The following is a 25,012-nucleotide window of genomic DNA, read 5'->3' as shown; positions in this document are numbered from 1 at the left end:
TCCTTTTCACAATTTTGTTTTTTTTTGTTTTTATCTTCTCCTTAAATATTTTATACTGTCATTTTCCTTTTGATAATCTGAGTGGTTTTATTTGGTTTTAGATATTTTTATACAGTCTCGTTTCCTCCTGAAGATCTTTTTTGATAATCTGTAAATTACATGAAGCAATATATATGCATTTAAATCATTACATAGGATTTGCAGCACAGAAACAGGCCATTCGGCCCAACTGGTCCATGCCGGTGTTTATGCTCCACACGAGCCTCCTCCCTCTCTACTTCATCTCACCCCATCAACATTTCCTTCGACTATTTTAATTCAACAGTAAGGAGACACTGAGTTGCCCCAGTGTCATCAAAGAAAAAAATCTAACAAAAGTGCCCCTAATAAATGCCAAATCATAAAAAAACAAAAGGAAACTTATCAAATTAAATAATAATGTTGTTGCTAGTATCCACATCGAGTTACATCTAGTCTACAGCATAAAAACAGGCCATTCAGCCCGATTGGTCTATGCCGGCACATACAAGCCCCCTCCCACCCTACTTCATCTAATCTTATCAGCATATCTTTCTATTCCTTTCTCCCTCATGTGTTTATCCAGCTTCCCCTTAAATGCATCTATGTTATTCGCCTCAACTGCTCCTTGTGATAGTGAGTTCAACATTCTAACCACTCTCTGGGTAAAGAAGTTTCTCCTGAATTCCCTATTGAATTTATTAGTGACTATCTTGCATTTATTAAAATTAAAATCTTTTAACTAAATTAATTAAATTCCTGTGTCCACATTTATAATGAAAACTGCCTATGTAAACGTGTTAAGCTAGAATTACACCTTCCTGCCACTGTACATCCACTGACAGGAGGGTGTAATTGGAGCTTAACGAGTTTACATAGGTAGTTATCATTATAAATATTGACCTGGGAATTTATAATGGAACTATAAAAATTAGGACGCAATGTCTAAATTTAACTGAATTATGTCTCCATGTCGTGTTCAATTATTTGTCACCTTCCAAGCCTGCTTTACCTGAAGGCTATACTTGGTCTTAACTCCCCACGTGCAATACAACAACTTGCATTTAATTTAATACCACAGGATATAGAGTAGTATGTTATTAAAAATCTTGCATTGGATGGTCATTTCCTGTCCACAAACGTTACTTCCAGTTGTCATGGTTCATGGTTACCCATTTGTCTCAATATTTACCACGCTGTAAATTGCTGTCAAGTGTCACAGTGTAGCTGCACGTTCTAGTCACTGGGCAGAGTGAGTTTCTGAAGTCTCTCTCAACTCCATTATAGCAACATAGGAATTGCTAGTCAGAAAAAGACCACGGTCCATCTAGTTCGCCTTCTACCATCTTGGTAGTCGCATGATACAATGATAATGGAGTTGATGACTAATTGTAGCAATCAACCTCAATCAATTAATCTACAACAGACCCAGACATGAGGCGAGGAAAACCCCCAGTGGGGGAGAGCTTTGGGAACCATAGGTCCAAAGTCACCTGTTCCTCCCGAGCCTGTTACACTCACCACACGTCATGTCTCAAATTACTCATATACTGTATCCCCAAAATAGTGTATTCTGAAAGACATCTATCTTGCAGTTGCTTTTGAATGAATCAATACTAATTACTTCCACCGTCTCCTTAGGGAGCCTGTTCCATGGATTGACCACTCGCTCACTGAAATATTGTTTCCGAAGATTAGTTTAGAATTTACCCGCCTTCAAGCGCAGGCCGTGTCCTCTGGTTCTGCTGTTCTGGACAAGGTTGAAACATCTTGTCACGGTCTCCATTATACAGTTGCTTCAGAATCCTAAAAGTAGCAATCATATTACCTCTCACCCTTTGCTTTTCCAGTGAGAACATGCCCAATTTACATTGTAATCTTATATATATATTTAAAAAAGCAATGTTCAGCAACTGTCTGTGGGCAACACCATGGGTAATTTATTAGTTAATAGACGAATGCTTAATGCGTTTGTATCAAGTCCCTCTGTCCCCAATTCTAATGGTTGTTTTAAATGGGTTAATGTCTCTGTTAAAACAGCAGAGGAATTTGATATGAACACATTTGAGGGTAAACTTTGCAAGGTTCCTTGCTACCAAATGGTGCCTCATGTACTGCAATTATCCAATCTGCACTGCCTGTGTGTAAGGCATCACCAGTGGTGTGGGACCTCCCAAACTTTGCCTTAAGTGGGTTGGTATAATGATACTGCGTATCAGTAATTTCCAGGCTTGTAAATTAAATGCTCTTGTGGACAATAATCAATCAACTTTTTAATATAATTTTCATACACTCAAGAAGCTCAATACCGTGAACAGTTTGCTTGATCGGTGCCCCTGCCATTGGATCAGATATTCACTCCCTCCACCTCCAGCATACCGTGGCTGCATTGCGTACTATCCACAGGAAACACTGCAGCAATTCAACCAAGCTTGTTTTGACAGGACCTCCTAGTCCCTTGACCTCTACCTCCAAGAAGGTCAAAAATAGCAGCATCCAAGGAATACCATCTCCTGCAAGTTTCCCCCCAAGTCACATGGCACCTTTACTTGGACATATATCACTGTTCCTTCTTTGTTGTTAGGTTGTCCAGGATTTTGGCCGAACACCACAGTGAGAGAACCAACACCACAGGATCTCAGTGATTCAAGGAGAATGCCCACCACTACCTTCTCAGAGCCCACTTGGGACGGGCAATAAATGTCACATCCCGGGAATAAAATAAAAAAACATTTTCATCAAAGGATTTTTTTTAGTGTAGAATATTTTATGAAGTGCTTTTATGGGAAATAAATATTTTTCAAACCTCTTTCTGCATATTTTTATGCACCCTCATTCTGTTCCTTTTTTGACAAAGAATTGGCAATGCAGTGGTAATGTGGTCAGACATTCGAAACCAGTTATTTCCTACAATTGCCCTACTGCCATATCGCAAAGGTCCTGATGTGAGCAATGGTACTGTGGGGAATGTGCTGAGGTAGAGCTGGTGATTGTCAACAGCAGATTGTCCAACCCAAAGGAAACGTTTTATGAGCGTGAAGATTCATCGCTGTTTACCATCAGGCAATCTCACCTGAGACTCAACAAAATTGACAAATTCTCAGGAAAAACCACCCAAATCTCAGACGTGCAAGTACGTGCCTACTCCCTCCAAGTCACACACCAACCCGACTTGGACATATATCACCGTTCCTTCATCGTCGCTGGCCCCAAATGCTGCAACTGCCGACCTAACAGCACTGTGGGAGCACCTTCACCACACGGACTGCAGCGGTGCAAGAAGGCGGCCCACCACCACCTTCTCAAGGGGCAACTGGGGATAAGCAATAAGTACCGGCCTTGCTAGCAACGCCCACATCCCGAGAATGAATAAAAAATAACAAATACTGATCATAAGGCTGAGTTGATATGAGATCACACATTCTCTTCCATGGCCATATGGTCACCTCTAGTCTGCCCCATCCTTGGTTCCCTCCTATTCCTCATCTATAGGTTGCCCTTTGTTGACATTATCCATCAGCATGGGGGTCAGCTTTCATACAAATGCCAACAATACCCAGCTTTGTAACCTCCTGCAGGCCTACATCCCTCCCAATTCCCTTCACTTTTCCACTACACATTCCCCCTCTCCCCAACTCTACCTTCAGTGCAGGCCCTTCAGTCATCTGGAACCACCCTCTCCCTCTCATACTGCATCTTTTTCCACCTTCAAAAGTCTTCTTAAAACTTACCTCTTCAACAGCACCTTCTGTCACCTTCCCCTACTTTGCCACATTAAAGGCACTTTGTAGAAAGAACAAACTTACATTTATACAGCACCTTACCCAGAACATCTTAAAGCAATCAAATCATAAGTGTTTCTGACTTTGAGACACTGCTGTTATGTAGACAAACCCTGCAGCTATTTTGCACACAGCAAAGACCCACAGACAGCAGTGAGGTGAGTGAGTGAGGTAATTGGTTTTTGGTGATGTTGGTTGAGGTAGAATATTGGCAAGGACATTGGTCTATGAATAATACCATATGATCTTTCACACACACCTGAACTGGTAAACAGGGCATCAGGTTAGCAGCTCATCCAAATGCAGCACTCCCTCAGAAACTCACTGAAGCTTCAGCCTAGAATATATACTCAAATCTAGGGTGCGATCTACAAGATCACACAGTTACGCAAAGCGATCACAAATTGGATGCTTTGGAGGTTTGCAGAGTAATCAGGAAGGAATAGGCTGGATTTCACTCTTGTGAGGAATCTATAGGCCAGTTGGTGGCTTTATGTGAGATCACAGAGCAACATAAGGTTCAGGGAAGCCCAGTTGCATTACCTTCATTGAATATTTTCAATACCCAATGACCCCTTGAAGAATGCCACTCGGGTGAGGTACCAGAGAGTTACTGGCACTCGTGGAATCAAACCCCAGCAAGGATCAGCACCTTTCAGAAATGGGATGGTGGGAGGAGGAGGGGAGACTAAGGACCACTCTCAAAACATTCAATTGTTTCAGATGGAGAAGTTAATCCGAAGCAGAAAAAAATTCTTTATTAAACCACACAATTTCAGTAAAACAAAAGATGGACAGGACCAGCAAACAAAAATGGGAAAGGTTGCATCATACGAGTACAAATACATAAGCAATACATCGCACCCAAATGGAATGTTTGCACTCAGTTCAACACAGAAATCATAACTAGCTTATGCAATGTTAAGCAAACACACATAAGTAAAGAGCAACACAAGGATAAAGTGTTTTTAATAGCTACAGATAAGCTTCTTCTCTTATATGTACAAGGTTACAAACCACAGCAATAGTCCAATAAGGCTCCCAGAAATTACTCCTCCAGATGATCTTCCTACAAACAGAGAACATTTCATTAATAACCAGCCACATTTGATCTGTGCCACAGTTTAATTAATTAATTTATTCATTCAATTTTTCACCACTGCTCTCCTAAATACAAGAGGCACAAAAGGCCCTGAATTTCCTGGGGAGGTCTTTTGTGGGGGGGGGGGTGGGAGGTAGTGGGTGGATCTGAGGCAAAGCAGATCTTCCACCTGCTCATTGCCTGCATCCCTGACCCCATCATGAAATCCAGAACCAGCCTCACTTTAAATGATTCTGGGCCAACACCCGCATTATTCCCCAGCCAACTGAGGCGCCTGACCGAGCAGCGGAGGGGGAGAGAGAATGTGACGTGGCCTTAACGGGTCCTTAGGGTTTTGGGAGGGACAGCAAAAATGTTTGAACTGCTCCGTTTGCTTGTTCTGCTGGTTTTGGCACTGCAATCGGTCACTCAGAGATCAGCATATCTGAAACCAGCCGTAAGTTTTTAAATTTTCCTTCTTATTCCCCAGAGCCCTAGCAATGCTGAACGCCAGGGGCTCACAGACACCCCAATGCCCAGCGTTGTCAAGGGTGCAAAAGGTCGTATGATCGATTTCCCTCATTTACATTGCATTACCACAGCAACAATTTTCATTTAGATTGTGCCTTTTAACGTAGAAAAGCGTCCCAAGAGGCTTCAGAGCAGTGCAAGGGGAATAATAGAGCCAAAGGAGGAGATATTGGGAGGGTTTTTTTAAATTAATTCATGGGATGTGGGCGTCGCTGGCGAGGCCGGCATTTATTGCCCATCCCTAATTGCCCTTGAGAAGGTGGTGGTGAGCCTCCTTCTTGAACCACTGCAGTCCGTGTGGTGAAGGTTCTCCCACAGTGCTGTTAGGAAGGGAGTTCCAGGATTTTGACCAAGTGACGATGAAGGAACGGCGATATATTTCCAAGTCGGGATGGTGTGTGACTTGGAAGGGAACGTGCAGGTGGTGCTGTTCCCATGTGCCTGCTGCTCTTGTCCTTCTAGGTGGTAGAGGTTGTGGGTTTGGGAGGTGCTGTCGAAGAAGCCTTGGCGAGTTGCTGCAGTGCATCCTGTGGATGGTACACACTGCAGCCACTGTGCGCCGGTGGTGAAGGGAGTGAATGTTTAGGGTGGTGGATGGGGTGCCGATCAAGTGGGCTGCTTTTTCCTGGATGGTGTCGAGCTTTGTTGTTGGAGCTGCACTCATCCAGGCAAGTGGAGAGTATTCTATCACACTCCTGACTTGTGCCTTGTAGATGGTGGAAAGGCTTTGGGGAGTCAGGAGGTGAGTCACTCGCCGCAGAATACCCAGCCTCTGACCTGCTCTTGTAGCCGCAGTGTTTATATGGCTGGGTAACTAGAAGTGTGGTCAAAGGGGTGGGTTTTAAGGAGGAGAGAGATATAGTGAGGCGGAGAGGTTTAGGGAGGGAATTCCAGAGTGTGGGACACAAGCTGCACTTAAAAGCAAATTGTCAGCTTCACTTAGCAAGCCCACAGGGATAGTTGGATGTTGAAATGCAGCAGTGTCCTGGAGATTAATCTTTAATTCCTGGAGACTCTAGGACAGTCCCAGAGGGTTGGCGACCCTACTCCCAGCTTATTAAATTGATTCACTTCCATATAGGGGGCGGATAACACACGGCTGGTGTCCGTGCTATCCAGGCACTCTGTGCATGAAGGAGCTGGCCCCGCCCATTAATATGACATCAGTTCTTTTGTATAATTTTGTGACACTCCAGGCACGTGCCAGGACATTTTCTCCTAAAAACTATGGCCTCCTCTGCAAGGGCCATTCCAAATCCATGCTCCAGTTACATTCTGGGGGCCAGAGTAGCCTTGCAGACAGCTCGTGCCCAGGCTCCTAGATCCTCACGCTGACAACAACTTGCATTTATATAGCGCCTTTAACGTAGTAAAATCTCCCAAGGCACTTCACAGGAGCGACTACCAAACAAAATTTGACAGTGAGCCACATAAGGAGATATTAGGACAGGTGACCAAAAGCTTGGTCAAAGAGATAGGTTTTAAGGAGCGTCTTAAAGGAGGAGAGAGGGGCGGAGAGGTTTAGGGAGGGAATTCCAGAGCTTAGGGCCTAAGCAGCTGAAGGCATGGCCGTCAATGGTGGAGCGATGAAAATCAGGGATGGGCAAGAGGCAAGAACTGGAGGAATGAAGAGATCTCGGAGGGATGTAGGGCTGGAGGATGTTACCGAGATAGGGAGGGGCAAGGCCATGGAGGGATTTGAACACAAGGATCAGAATTTTAAAGTGGAGGTGTGGACAGATGACTGGTAACGTTGGGGAGTGATGGGCCCGTCAGGTACCTTGAGTGCCTCAGCCCCATGCCCATTAATACAAGGGACTGCATCAGGTTCCTGCCATTGGATTAGTAGCCTCGTAGTAATCTTAAATTGTCTAATCTGGATTTGATCTGAACATTGATTGTCTCTTGTCCAGCTTTGGCCTAAGGCCACCATCATCAAGACCTCATCGTAGCCTGGCAACACTCATCTTTACCCACCGTGTAACTACCCAGTGAAATAATGGCAGATGGCAATAGATGCCTTTAAGGGGAAGCTAGATAAGTACATGAGGGAGAAAGGAATAGAAGGATATGCTGATAGGGTGAGATGATGTAGGGAGGGAGGAGGCTCGTGTGGAGCATAAACACCGGCATAGACCATGGGTCTGTTTCTGTGCTGTAAATTCTATGTTATTCTGGGTAAAGCACAGGCAGTGAGCCAATGTTTTACCTCTTAAGTCAATTGCTGTTCTGTGCCATGACGTGAGGACCATGTCCAGAGCTTTCTTCTGTATGTCACTGAGTTCCTTCAACTGAGCAGGAGTCACTGCTACCGCCTGCTGATAGTTAAACATGCGAATCTGGTTGGGACTGAATACAACCTGCCATGGAAAGGAAACAGGGAATTAGTAAGAAATAAAAAACAACACAAATTTAGAAAGGAGCAAATGATCTCAGGACATTTGGTGGGCGAACAGGTTTTGGCTGGAAGCAACTTTAATGACGTCTCACAAAATTGACCCTGGAGGCTAAGGATAGAATAGTGACCAGGATGATCCAGGTTCAATCCTAGACCAGCGCTGAGTTATTTGACCTCAGCCAGTGCAGCAGTAGGGGGTGCTGCACTTCAATGCCATTGGGTTACGGAGGAGAAATTTGGTCAGGGTTTCCAATCCCTAATCGTTATCACAACTGGGAATGTGCATTTGTGTACCTGGCTGCAACGTTTCTGGCTGTTGAAGAGCCCGCTAAACACTCACCTTTAAGGCTCACACATAATGAACAACCAAGATGCAACAGGGTAACTGGCATGGGTGCACTGTACAGTGTTCAGGTCAGACTGCACCTCGAGCACTGGGTCCAGTGCTGGTCAACGAGACACAAGGGAAACATTCAAGTGTTGGAGACAGCAAGAGAAGAGCCACAACATTAGTATCAAAAGTCTCCGTTACGAGGAGAGACTGGAGAAACTTGGGCTTTTCAGCCTAGAAAGGAGGTGTCTGAGAGTTAATCTTACAGTGGGATGTAAGATAGTCAGGGGAAATGGAAAAGCTAAATCTGAAATATTACTTTAAATTAAATTGCTACAGCAGGACAAGAGGTCACAAGTTCAAATTAGTTAAAAAGTAAATTTAGGACTGATATCAGGAATTTCATGTTCACACAAGGAGCGAGCAATATTTAGAATAGACCTCCAGATGGCGTAGTGGAGGGAAAAACCTTGGAATCATTTAAGAAATAAGATGCTGCAATGGGGGTCTCCTAAATGGAAAAATTAAGATGGGCCGAATGTCCTTCGTTATCTGTAATTGTCTTATGATCTTGTGAAATATCTTCCCAGCAAGCAGTCAAGACCTTCAGGAGAGAAGGAAAGGGAAGGAAGGGCAAGAGGAAAACCAAATTAAATTCTGTGTTTGAACTCCAGCCTGGAAGGGACAGAGCATCAAGTGGTAAAACAGGGGGAGTAGGTGTGCCATTTCCCACTAGATACGCTAAGATGGATTGAAGGAGGATATTACACACTTACTGAAAATTTCTTTGGTGAGATAGTAGAAACGGCAACAGTGGTGAGTCCTTCAATCTGTTCTTTAACCAGAGCCGAGAGCACGATATCCGACAGACCAGCTGTTGAGGTGAGAAAGAGGGATGGAGAATAAAATATTAAATATAATACAGTAAGTACGTTAATTTAACCAGCAACGTATTATACATGTTGCCTGTTCCTGTGTGACGATCACTCCCTAAAATACCTGCGACCCATCAGTTACTGCAATTTTCTCAGTTATTCCCGCCCCCTCCATGCAACTCCAAGGTCCCACTTCTTTTCCCAGCTGAGAGCAATCCTTCAACTGATCCTGAGCTTCTGTCGGGGCCACTGGCCAGAGCATCATCACACAAAGGGTGGTGGAAATCTCAAACTCTCTCCCCAAAAAGGCTGTGGATGCTGGGGGTCAATTGAAATTTTCAAGATTTGAGATCGATAGACTTCTGCTAGGTAAGGATATCAAGGGACCTGGGTCAAAGGAGGGTAAATGGAGTCGAGGTACAGATCAGCCATGAAAGAAATGAAAGTAGGGAACGCAGCAGCCAATTTGCGCACAGCAAGCTCCCACAAGCAGCAATGAAATAAACAACCAGATAATCAGTTCTTTTAGACGTGGTAAGATCCTTCTAGCAGTAACGAGTGTGCAGGCCCATGTTAATATTCTTTAAAGTCGCCACATTTAGGATTTACTTAAAATAAACATAAAGCTGGGGGGGTTGATACCTGCAATGGAACCAACTTCAGTGAATTCTTCGGATCTCCACCGGCTGACCTCTCCAAACGTCTGTGAGTGGGTGACGAGTTTGGCAAAGGATTCCAGCTGCGGCTCCCCACAGGATAGGCTCAATCTACCGATCCACAGAACCGCCAGGCTGAGATTTATCAGCACGTCGCATCAGGACACCAGTGTGTGCAATTTAGGAGTAACGTTTTTTTAAAATAGAAAAATAAACAAAAGTAAAATTTTAAACCGTTTGATTAAACAGAGAGAACAAAGGAATTTTACACAAACACGTCCTTTACTAATATCCAATGGCACACACGTAAAATTCACAGCACAAAAACAGGTCAATTGGCCCAACTGGTCTATGCTCCACAAGAGCCTCCTCCCTCCCCACTTCATCTCACCCTATCAGCATAACCTTCTATTCCTTTCTCCCTCATGTGCTTATTTAGCTTCCCCTTAAATGTATCTATGCTATTCGCTCAGGAGCGAGTTCACACTTCCAACCCATTAAGGTCTGAGCCTTGAAATTATACTGATTCAGGAATGTGTAAATCACACAGTCTGGACTGGGGGCTGGAGAAGGGAGGAGGAATTTGGGGCTGAACCCAGTTCCTCCGGGTCTCTGACCCTCTTTTTTTCTCCTTCGTGAAACTGTGACGGGCAGGCGTTCTGTGAGTCCAACCCTTCCCCACTCAAGTTGGCGCCAGAAGAGGTGGTGGGACTGGAAGGGCGACATCACCCACCAGAAATCCCACCAATTCTGCCTCCTTTAGCCCCAAACACAATGTCTGCCTGCACAACGCATGATGCAGGATTACTGGGATAACATGCTGGCTGAGGTGGGGCCCACATTGACAGTTTCTGAACGGCAAGCGATCGCTGTTAGAGAAGCAGTAACGGTAAGAAGGATCTTTACAAAGAAAAAAAAATCACTCTCTGCCTTATTTTAATTCATTCTCGGGATGTGGGCGTCGTTGCATGGCCAGCATTTATTGCCCTGAGAAGGTGGTGGTGGGCCTTCTTCTTGAACTGCTGCAGCAGGTTTGATGCAACTGAGTGTCTTACTTCAGAATCAACCACATTAGTGAGGAACTAGAGACAGTTATAGGCCCAGACCGGGTAAGGACGGCAGGTTTCCTTCCCTGAAGGACATTAGTGAACCAGTTGGGTTTTTACAACAATCCGAAAGCTTCATGGTCACTTTTACTGATAACAGCGTTTTAATTCCAGATTTTCTTTTACTGAATTCGGTGGGATTATGAAATCAATTATTAGTCCAGGCTTTTGGATTATTAGTCCAGTCATATAACCACTACACCACCACACCCTCTCATGGGATGGATGCCCAGGGAGTGCTGTATATGGCGCGGGCCCTACCCCCTTTACACTAATGACTTTGTCCCCGCAATACAGGACACAGTGACAGCATGGGGCCAGACTGAGCTGCTGCTGTTCCTGAGTGCAGTAACCCCGGGGCTGCTACGATTAGAAAACAAGTCAATGATTTTCCACTAGTGACGCGGAGGCATTAATTTTTAAGTCGACCCAGCTTCTCAGTGCATTTTGAACAATATTGAAGCAAATGTAAGGAATCTTACAACACCAGGTTATAGTCCAACAGTTTTATTTGAAAATCACAAGCTTTCGGAGCTTACCTCCTTCGTCAGGTGACTCACTCACCTGACGAAGGAGGTAAGCTCCGAAAGCTTGTGATTTTCAAATAAAACTGTTGGACTATAACCTGGTGTTGTAAGATTCCTTACATTTGTCCACCCCAGTCCATCACCGGCATCTCCACATCATGGCCAATATCGAAGCAAACATCAGAACTCGAGCTGGGATCCCAGCCCTGCCCAGTTTCTATCCCTTCGCTTGCCTTGTGTTTGGAATTGGCAAAGGATGAAAACACAAGGAATTCCAACCCACTGTGCCAGACACCAACCTTATAACTTTGATGGTGCTTACCTGAATTGTTTTGGGTCTATCAAAGATACGTCTGCTGGTTTGATGCCGCAGATGAGATGTCCCAGAGCTACCAGGCTGACAGAATCCAGCTCATCCACCCTACGCCTGTTCACCCGTAAGAAGGTTGTAAACAGTATGGTGAGCTGGAACGAAGATTAAATTATCCTTTAATTCAAAACCAGGATATAATATTGTGTTAGAAAGATGGGATTTTATCCAATTGCCACTGTGGCAAAACAGAGGTTTTGGGTCAATTCTCTATAGACCCATTCTGTGGCCCCAACCCCATTTCATAGAATCATACAGCTCAGAAGGAGGCCATTCAGCCCATCGTGCCTGTGCTGGCTCTTTAAAAGAGATGCCAATTAGTCTCACTCCCCATCCATTTCCCCATAATCCTGCAGATTTCTCCTTTTCAAGTACTGTATTTATCCAATTCCCTTTTGAAAGTTACTATTGAACCTGCTTCCACCGCCTTTTCAGGCAGCGCATTCCAGATTGTAAGGAGCCTTTGAAATGAGGAGAGAGAGGGGTGGAGAGGTTTAGGGAGGGAATTCCAGAGCCTAGGGTGTAGGCAACTGAAGGCACGGCCGCCAATGGTGGCCATTCAGCTAAACCAAGCTGGGTCACCCTCCTGTGGTCATTGGATAACAACAAGGACCAGGATCCCTCGGTCATCATCTCTCCACTAAGGGCGGCTAATGCCAATTGTAGCATCCAGATTGCCACCTGAGCTGAGAACAGCTAACTCAAGACAGACCAGGGACCAAATATGGGGCCTCTGCTGGTCCGTACAGCTCAGCTACTCACTGAGATAACCAACTGAACCATCAGGGAAACCATAAAAGTTTAAATAGAGGAGCATCGTACTTGGCACTGCCACATTGTTTTAAAGATTCACATTTGTCCTCCGCAGGGCAGGATGGAATCGTACATGCCCCCAGCTTGCACGCATACTGACCCATTTTTGAGCTTCTGCACATGTAGCCTCTCAGTACACAGACACATTCTAGCACTGATCAAGTGGAGTAATGTACCTTTTTGCTGGTCCACTCCGCAATTTTACCCAGGGCTGCCACTGCTCCCAGGTCCAAGAGGTCCAGCCTCGTCAAATCCTTTTCTGTGAACTGGGTCGCGATTCGGCCAAGCTGTTCAATCACTTTGGGAGGCATCGCCGACAGGGGCCTATAAATCTGACAAAGCGGAATTATTCTGTGATAGTTGTTCATGTTTAAAATGGATAAAAGCTACAGGCTAAACGCTCAGGAGCTGGAGTTTCATCGAATGTCAGCCGCGATCTATTTGAATGGCACAACAGGCTCGAGGGGCTGAATGGTCTACTCCTGTTCCCAATGTTCAAACTGTTTGGGGGTGAAATGCCTCCTGCCACAGGAGAGCTACGGGTGAGAAAGGTCGTTCAGCCCACCTTGGCATCCCCCTTTAGAACAAATCTAGTTTCCCCATCACAACATCCAACTGTTCCTTAAATAACTCCAGGGATTCTCCCTTCATCACCCTATTATTATAAACTGGATAGCCTGGTGGTGAAGGCTAGAATACCAGAGCCTGGTCTTCAGTTGCTTCCAAGCCTTTATTCACAGAGATCCACAACCTAGATCAGCTCTCTTATAAATGGATACAAGAGCATTCTCAATTGATACGCACCACCTGGATACAATTAACACTAATTGATATAGAATGGTTACTGCACGGAAGGAGGCCTTTCGGCCCATCGAGTCCATGCCAGCTCTCTGCAAGAGCAATCCAGCCTGTCCCATTCCCCCGCCCTTTCCCCGTAGCCCTGTAAATTTTTTCCCTTCAAGTACTTATCCGATTCCCTTTTGAAAGCCACGATTGAATCTGCCTCCACCACCCCCTCAGGCAGTTGACAGATAAATTTGCTACACTAGCCAAGTAGAACTTTTACCTGCAAACAGGTCCTTTTCCTCTTCTATTTATTGTAGACCACGACCAGCCTGGTGCCAGGAGGCTGGTTTGATAGCAGGTTCCCTCCCGCTCAACCCTTTATACACCTTCTAATGAGAGTGTCACATGGATACAATTAACACCTACCTGGAACTACATTCCATGTATTAACCAGTCTTTCAATATCCTAGTGTCAGCCTTAAATTTTCTCACCCCAATTTGATGTTGAGTCCCGTTATCCTACTGACGGTTTGATTTGTCCCGTGATTTGAAGCAGAGTTTGGGATTTATCCTCTCTCTAGTGTTCACTCCCTTCTATACCCCTCTTAGTCACCTCCTTTCAAGGACCACCAATCTGCCATCATCCATTTTGCACTGCAGCTTGAGATTAATTTTACCTACGCCTGCTCTTTGTTCTGCTCCCTAGACTTCAATACCTCATGTCTTCCATTTTGTTCTTACACCTACTTTTTATTTTGCTAAAATTGTCGATGGGAAGAATTCCACCCCCATTATCACCAAACATTATTACCACCCCCCCCCCCCGCCAAAAAAAGTATCCTGCAAAGTAAATGAGTTCAGAGAGAAATTTAGCTCAAAATATGTCAAGTATTTTATAATTAGTTTACTTCTTGTTTTTTCCTTTCTAATACCACAAAAAAACTTTAATTGACGTGAAGCAGTTTTGTGTTGTGTAATCCCCAGGAGGCAGTCTCATCAGGTTTCAGCTTCTCACTTGCTGCAGTATAACAATGGCCTGCGTCTTTTTTTGTGTGACTTCAAACTGAGGGATGCTGGCGGTGGGGATTGAAATCATTTGCCCGTTTCAGACACCCGGTGCCTAATGTCAGCATCAAGCACTTTAGGTCAGGTTGGACACAGAGTTGAGCCCTCTTATATTCTCCCTCAACATTAAGCCTCAGCCCAAGATGCAGGAAAGCACTCCCTACTCTCCTAATGTGTGGCATTTTGCCATTTTTTCACACCAGCCACACTGTGGCCTCTCTGATTCAAATTGTTACTTCAATGCCAATTAATGCCAAATTAGGGGCATGGTGCCTGGAACCCATGCCTACCAGGAACTTGACTGACATGGACCAATCTCATCTCACATTGACAACTTATGTCTATGTCTTCTTATGGAACGCACCATGCTGGAGGCTGAGATGATGCGTTGGCATCACACCCACAGCCCTCTGCCAATGCAACCTTGTATCTGGCGGTGGGTCTTCAAATTTGGCAAAGAATCTTCTTGTCGGCACAAAACCGCACCAGCACCAGAGCACTTAGCTCCCCTGATGGCCATGCATTGAATGGTGTGGTGCTAAATCGCATAGATTACCAGTTCGATTATCAGGTTCGATACCAGTCTGGGCAAAGTTGGGTGTTGTCAGATGAAGCAGTCCTTGGAGAGCTACAGCCAGCTTCACTGCCCCTGGGTAAGGCAAATATCAGCCAATTTCCCACTCCTGACTGCTCTCCTGTTGGAAACTGTGGATTTCGGGTGCAGACAAGAGTTGGGCTTGGCTGTGATATCTCTTGGTGGACTAGCCCAGCGACAGTCACGGTCTAGGCTCACAAGTGAAGAATAGCTACCTGGGCAAACGTACTGATGGACTTCCACCACCAATGGACTCCATCAAGAGTCAGTGTCTTCAGGAGGGGAGAAAATTACAACAAAAAAAAGTGAGGTACATTATCTCTTTAATACTTAACTTCACGCCAGAATCTTACATTCAATACTTATGTTTATCGTTGTTGATGCTTGTAGCATTATTATTATTTGTACCTTCTTTTTTCATCAATTCCCTCCACTCCTCTCCTGAAGATGTTGACCCATTATTGATGTACAGTTCTACAGGCATCAAGTGCACTCCTGTGCAAATGCCCAATCAATGAGTTTCAGCAGGCTATTTGACTGCAGATGGCATCATAGCCAATCCCGTCTTCGCCCAACGTACAACCAGGTGGGGTCGTCGACTCACGGTGACTAGGAGCAGGAAACACGGCCAATTTCCCCCCTCCCCCATAACTAACCCTGGGACGCCAAGGCTAACTGTGGTGCCTCACTCCCAGCTTAGATCAGCTCGCACAGCATAAAGGTCCGGGAATCGAACCTGGGATCTTCCTGATCTTCACGGCTCGACTCCTCGCTGTGTGATATTTATACCTGTTTAACCCTTTCCAGGAGCTGAAACAATTCGAACGACTGGAAGTGGGGGTCTTGACCAATCATCTCCAAGCAGCTGATGAAGTTGTCATCGGACATGCCAGTCAACAAATCAATGGTCCAAGCAGAGGGAAGAGTGGTCCTGATAACACTGCAGGTTAGGACAGGATCTAAAAGAAAGAAAGAACAAACTTGCATTTATATAGCGCCTTTCACGACCTCAGGATGTCCCAAAGAGCTTTACAATCCAATGATGTACTTTTTGAAGTGTCGTCACTGTTGTAATGTAGGAAAAGTGGCAGCCAATTTGCGCACAGCAAGATCCCACAAACAGCAATGTGATAACGACCAGATCATCTGTTTTTTAGTGATATTGGTTGAGGGATAAATATTGGCCAGGACACTGGTGAGAACACCCCTGCTCTTCTTCGAAATAGTGTTGTGGGATCTTTTACGTCCCCCAAGAGGGCGGACGGGGCCTTGGTTTAACATCTCATCCGAAAGACGGCACCTCCGACAGTGCAGACCTCCCTCAGTACTGCACTGGGCGTGGCAGCCTAGATTTTTGTGCTCAAGTCTCTGGAGTGGGGACTTGTACCCACAACCTTCTGACTCAGAGGCACAAAACAAAACACAAAGTCTGGCAAAAAACAAGCAGTATTAGTAACTTTTTCTCGCTAAGTATTTTTATCTTATTTTCTCTATTACTCACTGTACCTTATGCGCCATTTTCCAGGACAAGATGATGGGCAGGTCATCTGCTCACAAGCACCACCCCCTTCCCCCCCACACGTTCCCCCACCCCTTCCCCCCTCCCCCACACCTTACTCTGCGCACCACTGTTGGGTACAGAGGGACATTGCTGGAACCCAGGCAGTAGCCCAGCCACCCAATATCTCGGGTGCAAGGCATGCATGACCCAGGGAGACAAAATTAGAAACATAAAACATACTTTTTTTAGGACAAACCCTGATGCAGGCTGCTACCCTACAGCCTCGAGTAAACTCAACATTACAAGTGGGTTAGAAATTTGAACTGTGCTCAGTTGTTCACCCCCTTGTTCTCTATCAGCGAGCAACTGTAGAGTGTGAATACAGATCAGAGTGCTTTTCATTTACAGGTTGGTACTGGATATGGGGACCTTTCTATCCATGAATACAACAATTAACTTTCTTTGAGATATTTCTCTTGTGCTCAATATCAAGGCCCCCTTCTGTAAGCGATCCCTCGATCCCTACGAACTGGAGTGCGACCTTACAGACACAATATCTGACAGTGTAGCTTTGCCCAGGGATTGAACAGAAACCCCTGTATTGTATTTACCTTACAGGTTATGACACAACAACAACAGTTTACAAAACTTTAACCCCACCTACTTGATATATAAATAATAAACAATTTTCGAATTCATTAATGAGCATAAAACTATTTCAACCAGCGCTAAATTGGCACTCAAAGAATTGGATAAATGTCACAGTGGTGCAGTAGAGGGTGCTCTTCTGAAATTGGGGATGAGGCACCTTGTTGAGTTTTACTTGGCATCTAATAGTGTTACAGCTGACCTGAGATTCCTTGATTTTGGCACTGGGTGTCTGAAATAGGAAATGTTCCATTTCCTAGAACCAACAGCTCTTGGCCTGAGTGACGAGTCTCAATTTTAAAAAAAAATTTATAAGTCACCCGTTCTCACCATTTTTGGTCTGCAGCTGCCTGGTGTTGAGCAGTCCAACTGAGGTTTGTAATAATATTTGCTGCTTTTTAAAGAGGTCGTCGAGGTCAGAACTTTCCATTTTTTGCTGGCAGGTAGAACCAAAGTTACTTTCTTCCCACTGCCTTTGGCTGTGAAACAACATCTCAATCCTCTCCAGGACCACAACATCCTGAAACCACAAGAGTAGAGAAAGGGTTCGCATTTGCTGCTCACTATTTCTGGTATTTGAATCTTCTCGCTCCTGCGATTGGGAAGCCTTACTGTGATCAGTCAACACACACATTGGTTACAGATCTAAATGTTTCCACCTCCCCCAAATTACTCCCTTCCCCTCTTGACTTTTGCTGAGGTACTGATTCGTCTAACCTAGTACCTCCTTCCCAATACTCCCAAACACCATGACTGCCCCCTTCAAGCGTTCCCAATCCCGCAACCCCCCCATTCCAGGTTCTGCTGTACCATTGCAACTCCCCCACCCACCAAAATGTGCAAGAGTCCCTTCCCAATCCTCCCAGTCCCAATGTGCAAACACCCTCACCAATAGCATTTGGATTTTGACCCTAAAAGGACAGGCCATTTGAACATAACTCCAACTTAGCAACAGAATAATACGATGTCTATTACGGAGAATAATTCTTGTCATTATAAAACAGTGTATTATTCAACCTCACAGAGGATTTGCCAGGAATATATTTGGCGACTGTACATCTCCCTCTTCCTCTTTAAATTATTTACTCCTTTTGCCTCTCTGAGTTAAGTTTAACTGTACCAGGCACCATCCGCAGTGATGTCACATGTTAGGGACCTGTTCCTTAGGATCGTTCAACATTGCTCCAAAATCGTTCACACTCCGGTGGATGGGAAAAGCTGGGGATGATTGCATCTCTCCCAAATTTTCCTAACCTCTATACAGACTACGTAAAAACTCATTCATTTGCAGATCTCAAAGCCATGGAACTCCCTGCCTCTTTCACTCTTCATTTTCTTCTGTGATCTACAGGCTTTTAGAAGCCAAGCTTGATACCACTTAACCACTGTTTCTTGATCTTTCTCATCTTTTGTCCAATTCTGTTTCTAACTTGGTGATGTCCTGCACTGTGAGATTGGGCGTCTACCCAATCTTTCCAACAATAGAAGCCCCCCTTCCTGTGGGGAAACGGCTGGTCTCGGCTCAGTGCCTGTGCACAGTGACTTTGCAGAGATTGGGAACAGAAGAAGCAGAGCCTCGAGGCATGAATGCAAATCCTGCGGCTCCATGGCACCGCTCATTTTACTCATTATTTATTTTCCCTCCAATTTTCTCTCATCAATTTTCCTCCCCGTGCTTTCTCTCCTGAAGGTGTTGACTCTTTGCGGAGCGTGCGTTTCTACAGGTGGCCTCTGGTATCTTTCCCAAGCAGCCGTTATTTATGTGTGGGTGTAGACACTGAATGTTGTCAGGCTATTCATGGATGGTATCACAGCCAATCTCTCCCTAGCTGGGGGTCACCGGATCGGAACAGGAGTCGCAGCTGAATTTCCCCATTAAAACCCAGAGACTCCGAAGCAAACTATAGTGTCGGTACTTTTTAAAATTTCGTTCATGGGATGTGGGCGTCGCTGGCGAGGCCGGCATTTATTGCCCATCCCTAATTGCCCTTGAGAAGGTGGTGGTGAGCCGCCTTCTTGAACCGCTGCAGTCCGTGTGGTGACGGTTCTCCCACAGTGCTGTTAGGAAGGGAGTTCCAGGATTTTGACCCAGCGACGATGAAGGAACGGCGATATATTTCCAGCTGAGATTCGCTGATTTATATTTTGCTCTTGGGATGTAGGTGACGGCTGCATTTATAACGCAATGCCTTGCTAGCCCACTGCATAGAATCATAGACTCTTACAGAACAGAAGGAAGCTATTCGGCCCATCGTGCCTGTGCCGGATCTTTGAAAGAGCTGACCAAATTAGTCCTACACCCCAGCTTTTTCACCCATAACCCTGCAAATTAGCCCTCTTCAAGTACATTCCGATTGCCTTGTGAAAGTTCCTATGGAATCTGCTTCCACCATCCTTTCAGGCAGAGCGTTCCAGATCTTAACAATCCTCTGCGTCAAAAAATTTCTCCTCATTTCTCCTCTAGTTCTTTTGCCAATTATTTTAAATCTGTGACCTTTGGTTACCGACCCCCTTGCCAGTGAAAAAATTTCTCCCTACTTGCTCTATCAAAACCCCTCATTATATTGAATAGCTCTACTAGGTCTCTCCTTAATCTTCTCTGCTCTAAGAAGAACAATCCCAGCTTCTCCAATCTCGCCACATAACTCCACCTCAACCAAGTAATGTGGACCAGTCACGTAGACCAGGTAGAGGTGGCAGGTTCCCTATTCCTGAAGGACATCAGTGAACTGGGTTGGGTTTTTATAACAATCCAGCAACTTTCATGCCAGCTCACAAATTACCAGACTTATTGAGCTTGGTTTCACAAATTGCCATGGTGGGATTTGAATTCAAGGTCCAATATCATGACCACTATGCTACCGCGAGCATTGACTACAGGTTGAACTCTTGACCTTCACGGTCTACGGACTGCAAAGTTCAGCTATTCATTGGATAAGCAGCATTAAGTAGTCTTAGGAATATAGGAGCATAGGAACAGGAGTAGGCCATTCAGCCCCTCGACCCTGTTCTGCCATTCAATTAGATCATGGCTGATCATGTACCACAACTCTATTTACCCGCCTTTGCTTCATATCCCTTAATACCCAACTAATATCTATCAATCTCAGTTCTGAAATTTTCAATTGACCCCCAGCATCCACAGTCTTTTTGGGGGAGAGAGTTCCAGATTTCCACTACTCTGTGTGTGAAGAAGTGCTTCCTGACATCACCCATGAATGGCCTAGCTCTAATTTTAAGGTTATGCCCCCTTGTTCTGGACTCCCCCACCACAGGAAATAGTTTCTCTCTATCTACCCTATCGAATCCTTTAATCATCTTAAACACCTCGATTAGATCACCCCTTAATCTTCTATACTCAAGGGAATACAAGCCTAGTGTATGCAACCTGTTCTCATAATTTAACCCTATAAGCCTTGATATCATTCTGGTGAATCTGCACTGTACCCCCTCCTAGACCAGTATATCCTCCCTGAGATGCGATGCCCAGAACTGAATGCAGTATCTCCAGATAGGGTCTAACCACAGCATTATACAATCTTTTAATAATTATTAGGCACTCCTACCTTTGGAAGTTTCTGTATATCATCAATTGAAAGAAAGAAAACCAGTCGGTCTACCTTGTCCAGGATCAGTGAGGTCCAGTTTGAGGAGTCACTAGAAAAATGAAAATAAATATTTAATTTGCTACAACTGCAGTGCTACATATAACCCTGGTTATTCATTTTAGGCAATTTTATGTCATGTTTTAACATCAAACTTCTCTCATAATTTCTGTGAAGATATTTTGAGAAGTTGGCCCCTAAACTGAAATTCAAAGATCATTGGCTTGAATTTGCATTGTGTAATAGTAGTAATAAGGCTTAATGAAGTAAATTCCTTTGTCTGCTACATTGATGAAGAGATTAACTGGTTTGTTACTAATATCACACAGCAAGAGTTCAAACCAATGCACCATGGGATTGTTTAAGTAAATTCACTTTGCTTATTTTTAGTAGTGCAATATCTGTACGACTGTTATAACTGAGAAACACAGTGCATCATCATACCATGCATATAGAAGTACTATAGTTTATTATTTAGAATATATTAAAACATTACGCCTGTGTGCTCTTCCTGTCAACTTTCCATGATCAATTGTTGAGTCTACATTTACAATGGAAACGGTCTATGTAAACGTCACGTTACAATTACAACCTCCTGCCACTGGTGGTGCTGTGGTCCTCAGTTTTGCATCTCCCAGTTCCTCAGCCTGTACTGCAGGGAAGCTTCTAAGCTCCAACTAACTCTATTTCCCAAATTACAGTACGTTTTGCTATTTAACTATAAATAATAATGTCAAATTGAAGTATTATACAAAAATAACGACAGACTGTATGACTTTAAAATGAGGACTGATTTATGTCTGCGTGCACTGGTGCAATTACTCCCCCGTCCTTTAACTACACTTTACCTGAAGACTACGCCTGGTCTTTAGTCCCTGTGTGCAATGCCGCAGGAGATCAGCCAGTTAAATATTACACGCACTGTACTATACACCTGTGTAGAACAATATGTGGGGTCTTTCTAAATGGCTCAGTGAATAGCTAAGCCATATCAATCAAGAAGGTCCCAGGTTTAACCCTAGGTCTGTGCGGAATTAACTGATCTCCGTCAGTTGGAGGCAGAGGCGTTAAATTGGCCGTAGTGCCCCTCGGTTAAGAAGGGGAAAATCAGGCGCATGGGAACAACACCACCTGCACGTTCCCCTCCAAGTCACACACCATCCCGACTTGGAAATATATCGCCGTTCCTTCATTGTCGCTGGGTCAAAATCCTGGAACTGCCTTCCTAACAGCACTGTGGGAGAACCGTCACCACACGGACTGCAGCGGTTCAAGAAGGCGGCTCACCACCACCTTCTCGAGGGCAATTAGGGATGGGCAATAAATGCCGGCCTTGCCAGCGACGCCCACATCCCGTGAACGAATAAAAAAAAAAGTCAGGGCTCCTGTTCCTAATCAGTGTACAGTGAACCCTGCTGGAAGTGTGTATTTGTGGGTGTCGGGTGAGGACTAGATTGGGCTCAGCTCTATTGTATGCCATAGTTTGGATGGCCGGTCAACTCTCAATGTCAAGCCTTACACATCAATAGTGGTCACTTGGACAAGGTATTGGAAGGCAATTGACACTCATAGAATCATACCCCAATACTGAATCAACACTTTCAGGAGATAGGGAACATAGGAACAGGAGTAGGCCATTCAGTCCCTTGAGTATGTTCTGCCATTCAATTAGATCATGGTTGATCTGCACCTCAACTGCATTTACCTGCCTTTGCTCCATATCCCTTGATACCCTTACCCAACAAAAATCTATCAATCTCAGTCTTGAAAGCTGAGAAAAAGTGCTTTCTAATTTCACTCCTGAATGGCCCAGCCCTAATTTCAAGATTATGTCTTCTCGTTCTTGATTCCCCCATCAGAGGAAATAATTTCTCTGTATCTACCCTTTTGAATCCTTTTAATATTTTAAACACTTCAATCAGATCATATCTCAATCTCTTAGACTCAGCGGAATACAAGCAAAGTTGAAGCTTAGTTGACTGCTGCACTGGACATTTACTGAAACAACTTGGCATACCTGCTAAAATAAAGATTCTTAACATCTTAATTTTTTATCCTAAGTGTGTATTGACACCACTGTGACTCAATGAGTTGGAGGTGGGGGGCGGGACTTACGGCAGGACGCACAGCAAACAGTCTGTTTTACAGCAGAGTCTATTTTATAGGAAACAGTCTATTTTACAGCAAACAAAGTCTATTTAAACAGAGTCTCTATGAACTACAGCAAACAGAACTCATGACCAAAACTACAGCAAAGGCTCCCGATAAAAGCAGGATTATTTCTCCAGCAAAATGCAGTGAGTGGAGGATAGTTACAGAATACAAATTATGTGTGTAAAATCAATCCCAGTCACTTGCAGCAGTGATTGACGGGGGAGTTACACAATCATCTGTATTCTGGCCGGGACTTGTGGTGCCATTATACGCATCCTTTTTTATCCCACCTTTAGGTGGTACATTTAACGTGACCAACCTTATCTCATTGAAACAGGAAACTGCCAGCTCTGTGGCGTTACCTACCCAAACATGGTGCTTTTCGTTAACATGTCTCCCAGTAGAAATTTCTTTTGTCTGTCAAAACAGTAATCTTTAATTTGCAAGAGGTTTGCCTTCAACTCTACATGGGAGATCTCCATAAATATTTCATCAGCAACAAAAGCTAGTGCAGATCCCAGTAAATCAAAATCCGCTTTGGAGAAACCTCTGCCGTATAAATTCTGAATATTAAAAGAAAAAAAAGAGAAAGGTGTATACGGTATCTGAAAATGATCAGGCTGATTGAAAATTTACACAAGCATTATTTTTTAAGTTTAATTTATTATAAGAATGTTAATTCATCTCAAAATCTTTGGGTCAATCGGACAGTCAGAAATATTTGAGACCATTTGTGGATTTAATCCGTTTAAAATTCAAATGCATGTTTGGTGAATGTGGGAGTAACTTGTCTCTGCCTTGTTCACCTTCACTGCAATACTACCTCGAGTCTCCTGCGTAGATCCATATCAAGAATTCCCTTGGGAATTCCCTTGGGAATTCTGAGCTTGGTCTGGAGATGGTGCTGTGGAAAAACGGACCCTATAGAGGGATTAGTCACAAGTTCAGCTAGGAAGGGTAAGCTAGAATATTTGTGGTTACCACCCAATGGGTTGTCCAAAAATATAATCCAATTCACAAAAGTCAACTTCCTAACACAGAAATTATTTTTTTCCCTCTTATTTCTGTGACCTGTGATGTGCAGCTATTGGTTATTAAAGTGTCAGCCGTGGCTCAGTGGCAGCACTGAGTCAGAGGGTCGTGGGTTCATGTCCTACTCTAGAGGCTTGAGTGCAAAATCCAGGCTGACACTCCACTGCAGTACTGAGGGAGTGCTGCACTGTCGGAGGTGCCGTCTTTCGGATAAGATGTTAAACTGAGGCCCCGTCTGCCCTCTCAGGTGGATGTTCCTACGGCGCTATTTCGAAGAAAAGCAGGGAAGTTCTCCAAGTCCTGGGCCAATATTTATCCCCCAACCAACATCACTAAAAACAGACTGTCCAGTCATTATCACATTGCTGTTTGTGGGACCTTGCTGTGCGTAAAATGGCTGCCGTGCTTCTTACATTACAACAGTGATTACACTTCAAAAAGTACTTAATTGGCTGCAAAACGCTTTGGGACATTCTGAGGTCGGGAAAGGCGCTATATAAATGCAAGTCTTTCTTCTTTAAGGGGCTTGGATTGAATTTTCATTGGCAGCAAAGAGAACATTAGAGGGTAGATATTCTTGACTCAGTGCTGGACAGGAGCAATGCTGCCACTGGTATTTCCTGTCCCAGGTCATGTGCATGGTCCGAGGGCAGCTGTGGCACAGAAGTCCACTCTCTGGATGAGCCTAGTGCCAATGGAAGGGGCACAAAGTTCTCCGCTCCTTAAAACCTACCTCTTTGACCAAGCTTTTGGTCACTTGTCCTATTGGTCCTTATGGGGCTCGGTGTCAAATTTTGTTTGATTACTCTCCTATGAAGCGCCTTGGGAGGTTTTACTACGTTAAAGGCTCTATATAAACGCACGTTGTTGTTGTTGTTGTTGTTGTTGTTGTAGCAAGTTCGAAATGGATGAATAGGGAAACAGCTAGCGATCGCTCACCAACGGTGAAAGAGCTCACATCTTACCAGTACTTGTACAATCCAGTCCACCATCAGACTCTGCTTTGAACTTGGAATCTTTAAGAAAGGAATTGGATTTTCGACCAGGATTCGCAGCAAACTCTGTGTCATGTCGATGGAAAATCTTCTAATTTTCCCTAGCCTACAAAAAAAAAAATCTTAATAACTATTTTCTGTTA

At 44.4% G+C, this 25,012-nt stretch overlaps 1 protein-coding gene across 1 annotated transcript in view; it reads right to left on the bottom strand.

Moving 5' to 3' along the window:
* Positions 1-4,795: 4,795 nt before the first annotated feature.
* The window catches only part of LOC137301574 (stereocilin-like), a 35,672-nt gene continuing 15,455 nt past the window's right edge, over positions 4,796-25,012 (bottom strand). The window contains exons 10-20 of the mRNA XM_067971128.1: positions 24,840-24,975; positions 23,209-23,405; positions 20,650-20,740; positions 17,414-17,603; positions 15,724-15,893; positions 12,665-12,820; positions 11,628-11,770; positions 9,659-9,807; positions 8,918-9,015; positions 7,622-7,772; positions 4,796-4,869 (exon numbers count right to left, since the gene is read on the bottom strand). Coding sequence (XP_067827229.1) covers positions 4,796-4,869; positions 7,622-7,772; positions 8,918-9,015; positions 9,659-9,807; positions 11,628-11,770; positions 12,665-12,820; positions 15,724-15,893; positions 17,414-17,603; positions 20,650-20,740; positions 23,209-23,405; positions 24,840-24,975 — 1,555 coding nt within the window. The remainder of the gene's footprint in view (positions 4,870-7,621; positions 7,773-8,917; positions 9,016-9,658; positions 9,808-11,627; positions 11,771-12,664; positions 12,821-15,723; positions 15,894-17,413; positions 17,604-20,649; positions 20,741-23,208; positions 23,406-24,839; positions 24,976-25,012) is intronic.

The sequence above is a fragment of the Heptranchias perlo genome, chromosome 34 (genome assembly GCF_035084215.1).
Source record: "Heptranchias perlo isolate sHepPer1 chromosome 34, sHepPer1.hap1, whole genome shotgun sequence".
In the NCBI taxonomy this organism is placed as follows: domain Eukaryota; kingdom Metazoa; phylum Chordata; class Chondrichthyes; order Hexanchiformes; family Hexanchidae; genus Heptranchias; species Heptranchias perlo.
The sequence above is the reverse complement of the archived record's forward strand: the minus strand, read 5'-3'. Positions and strand labels throughout refer to the sequence as shown.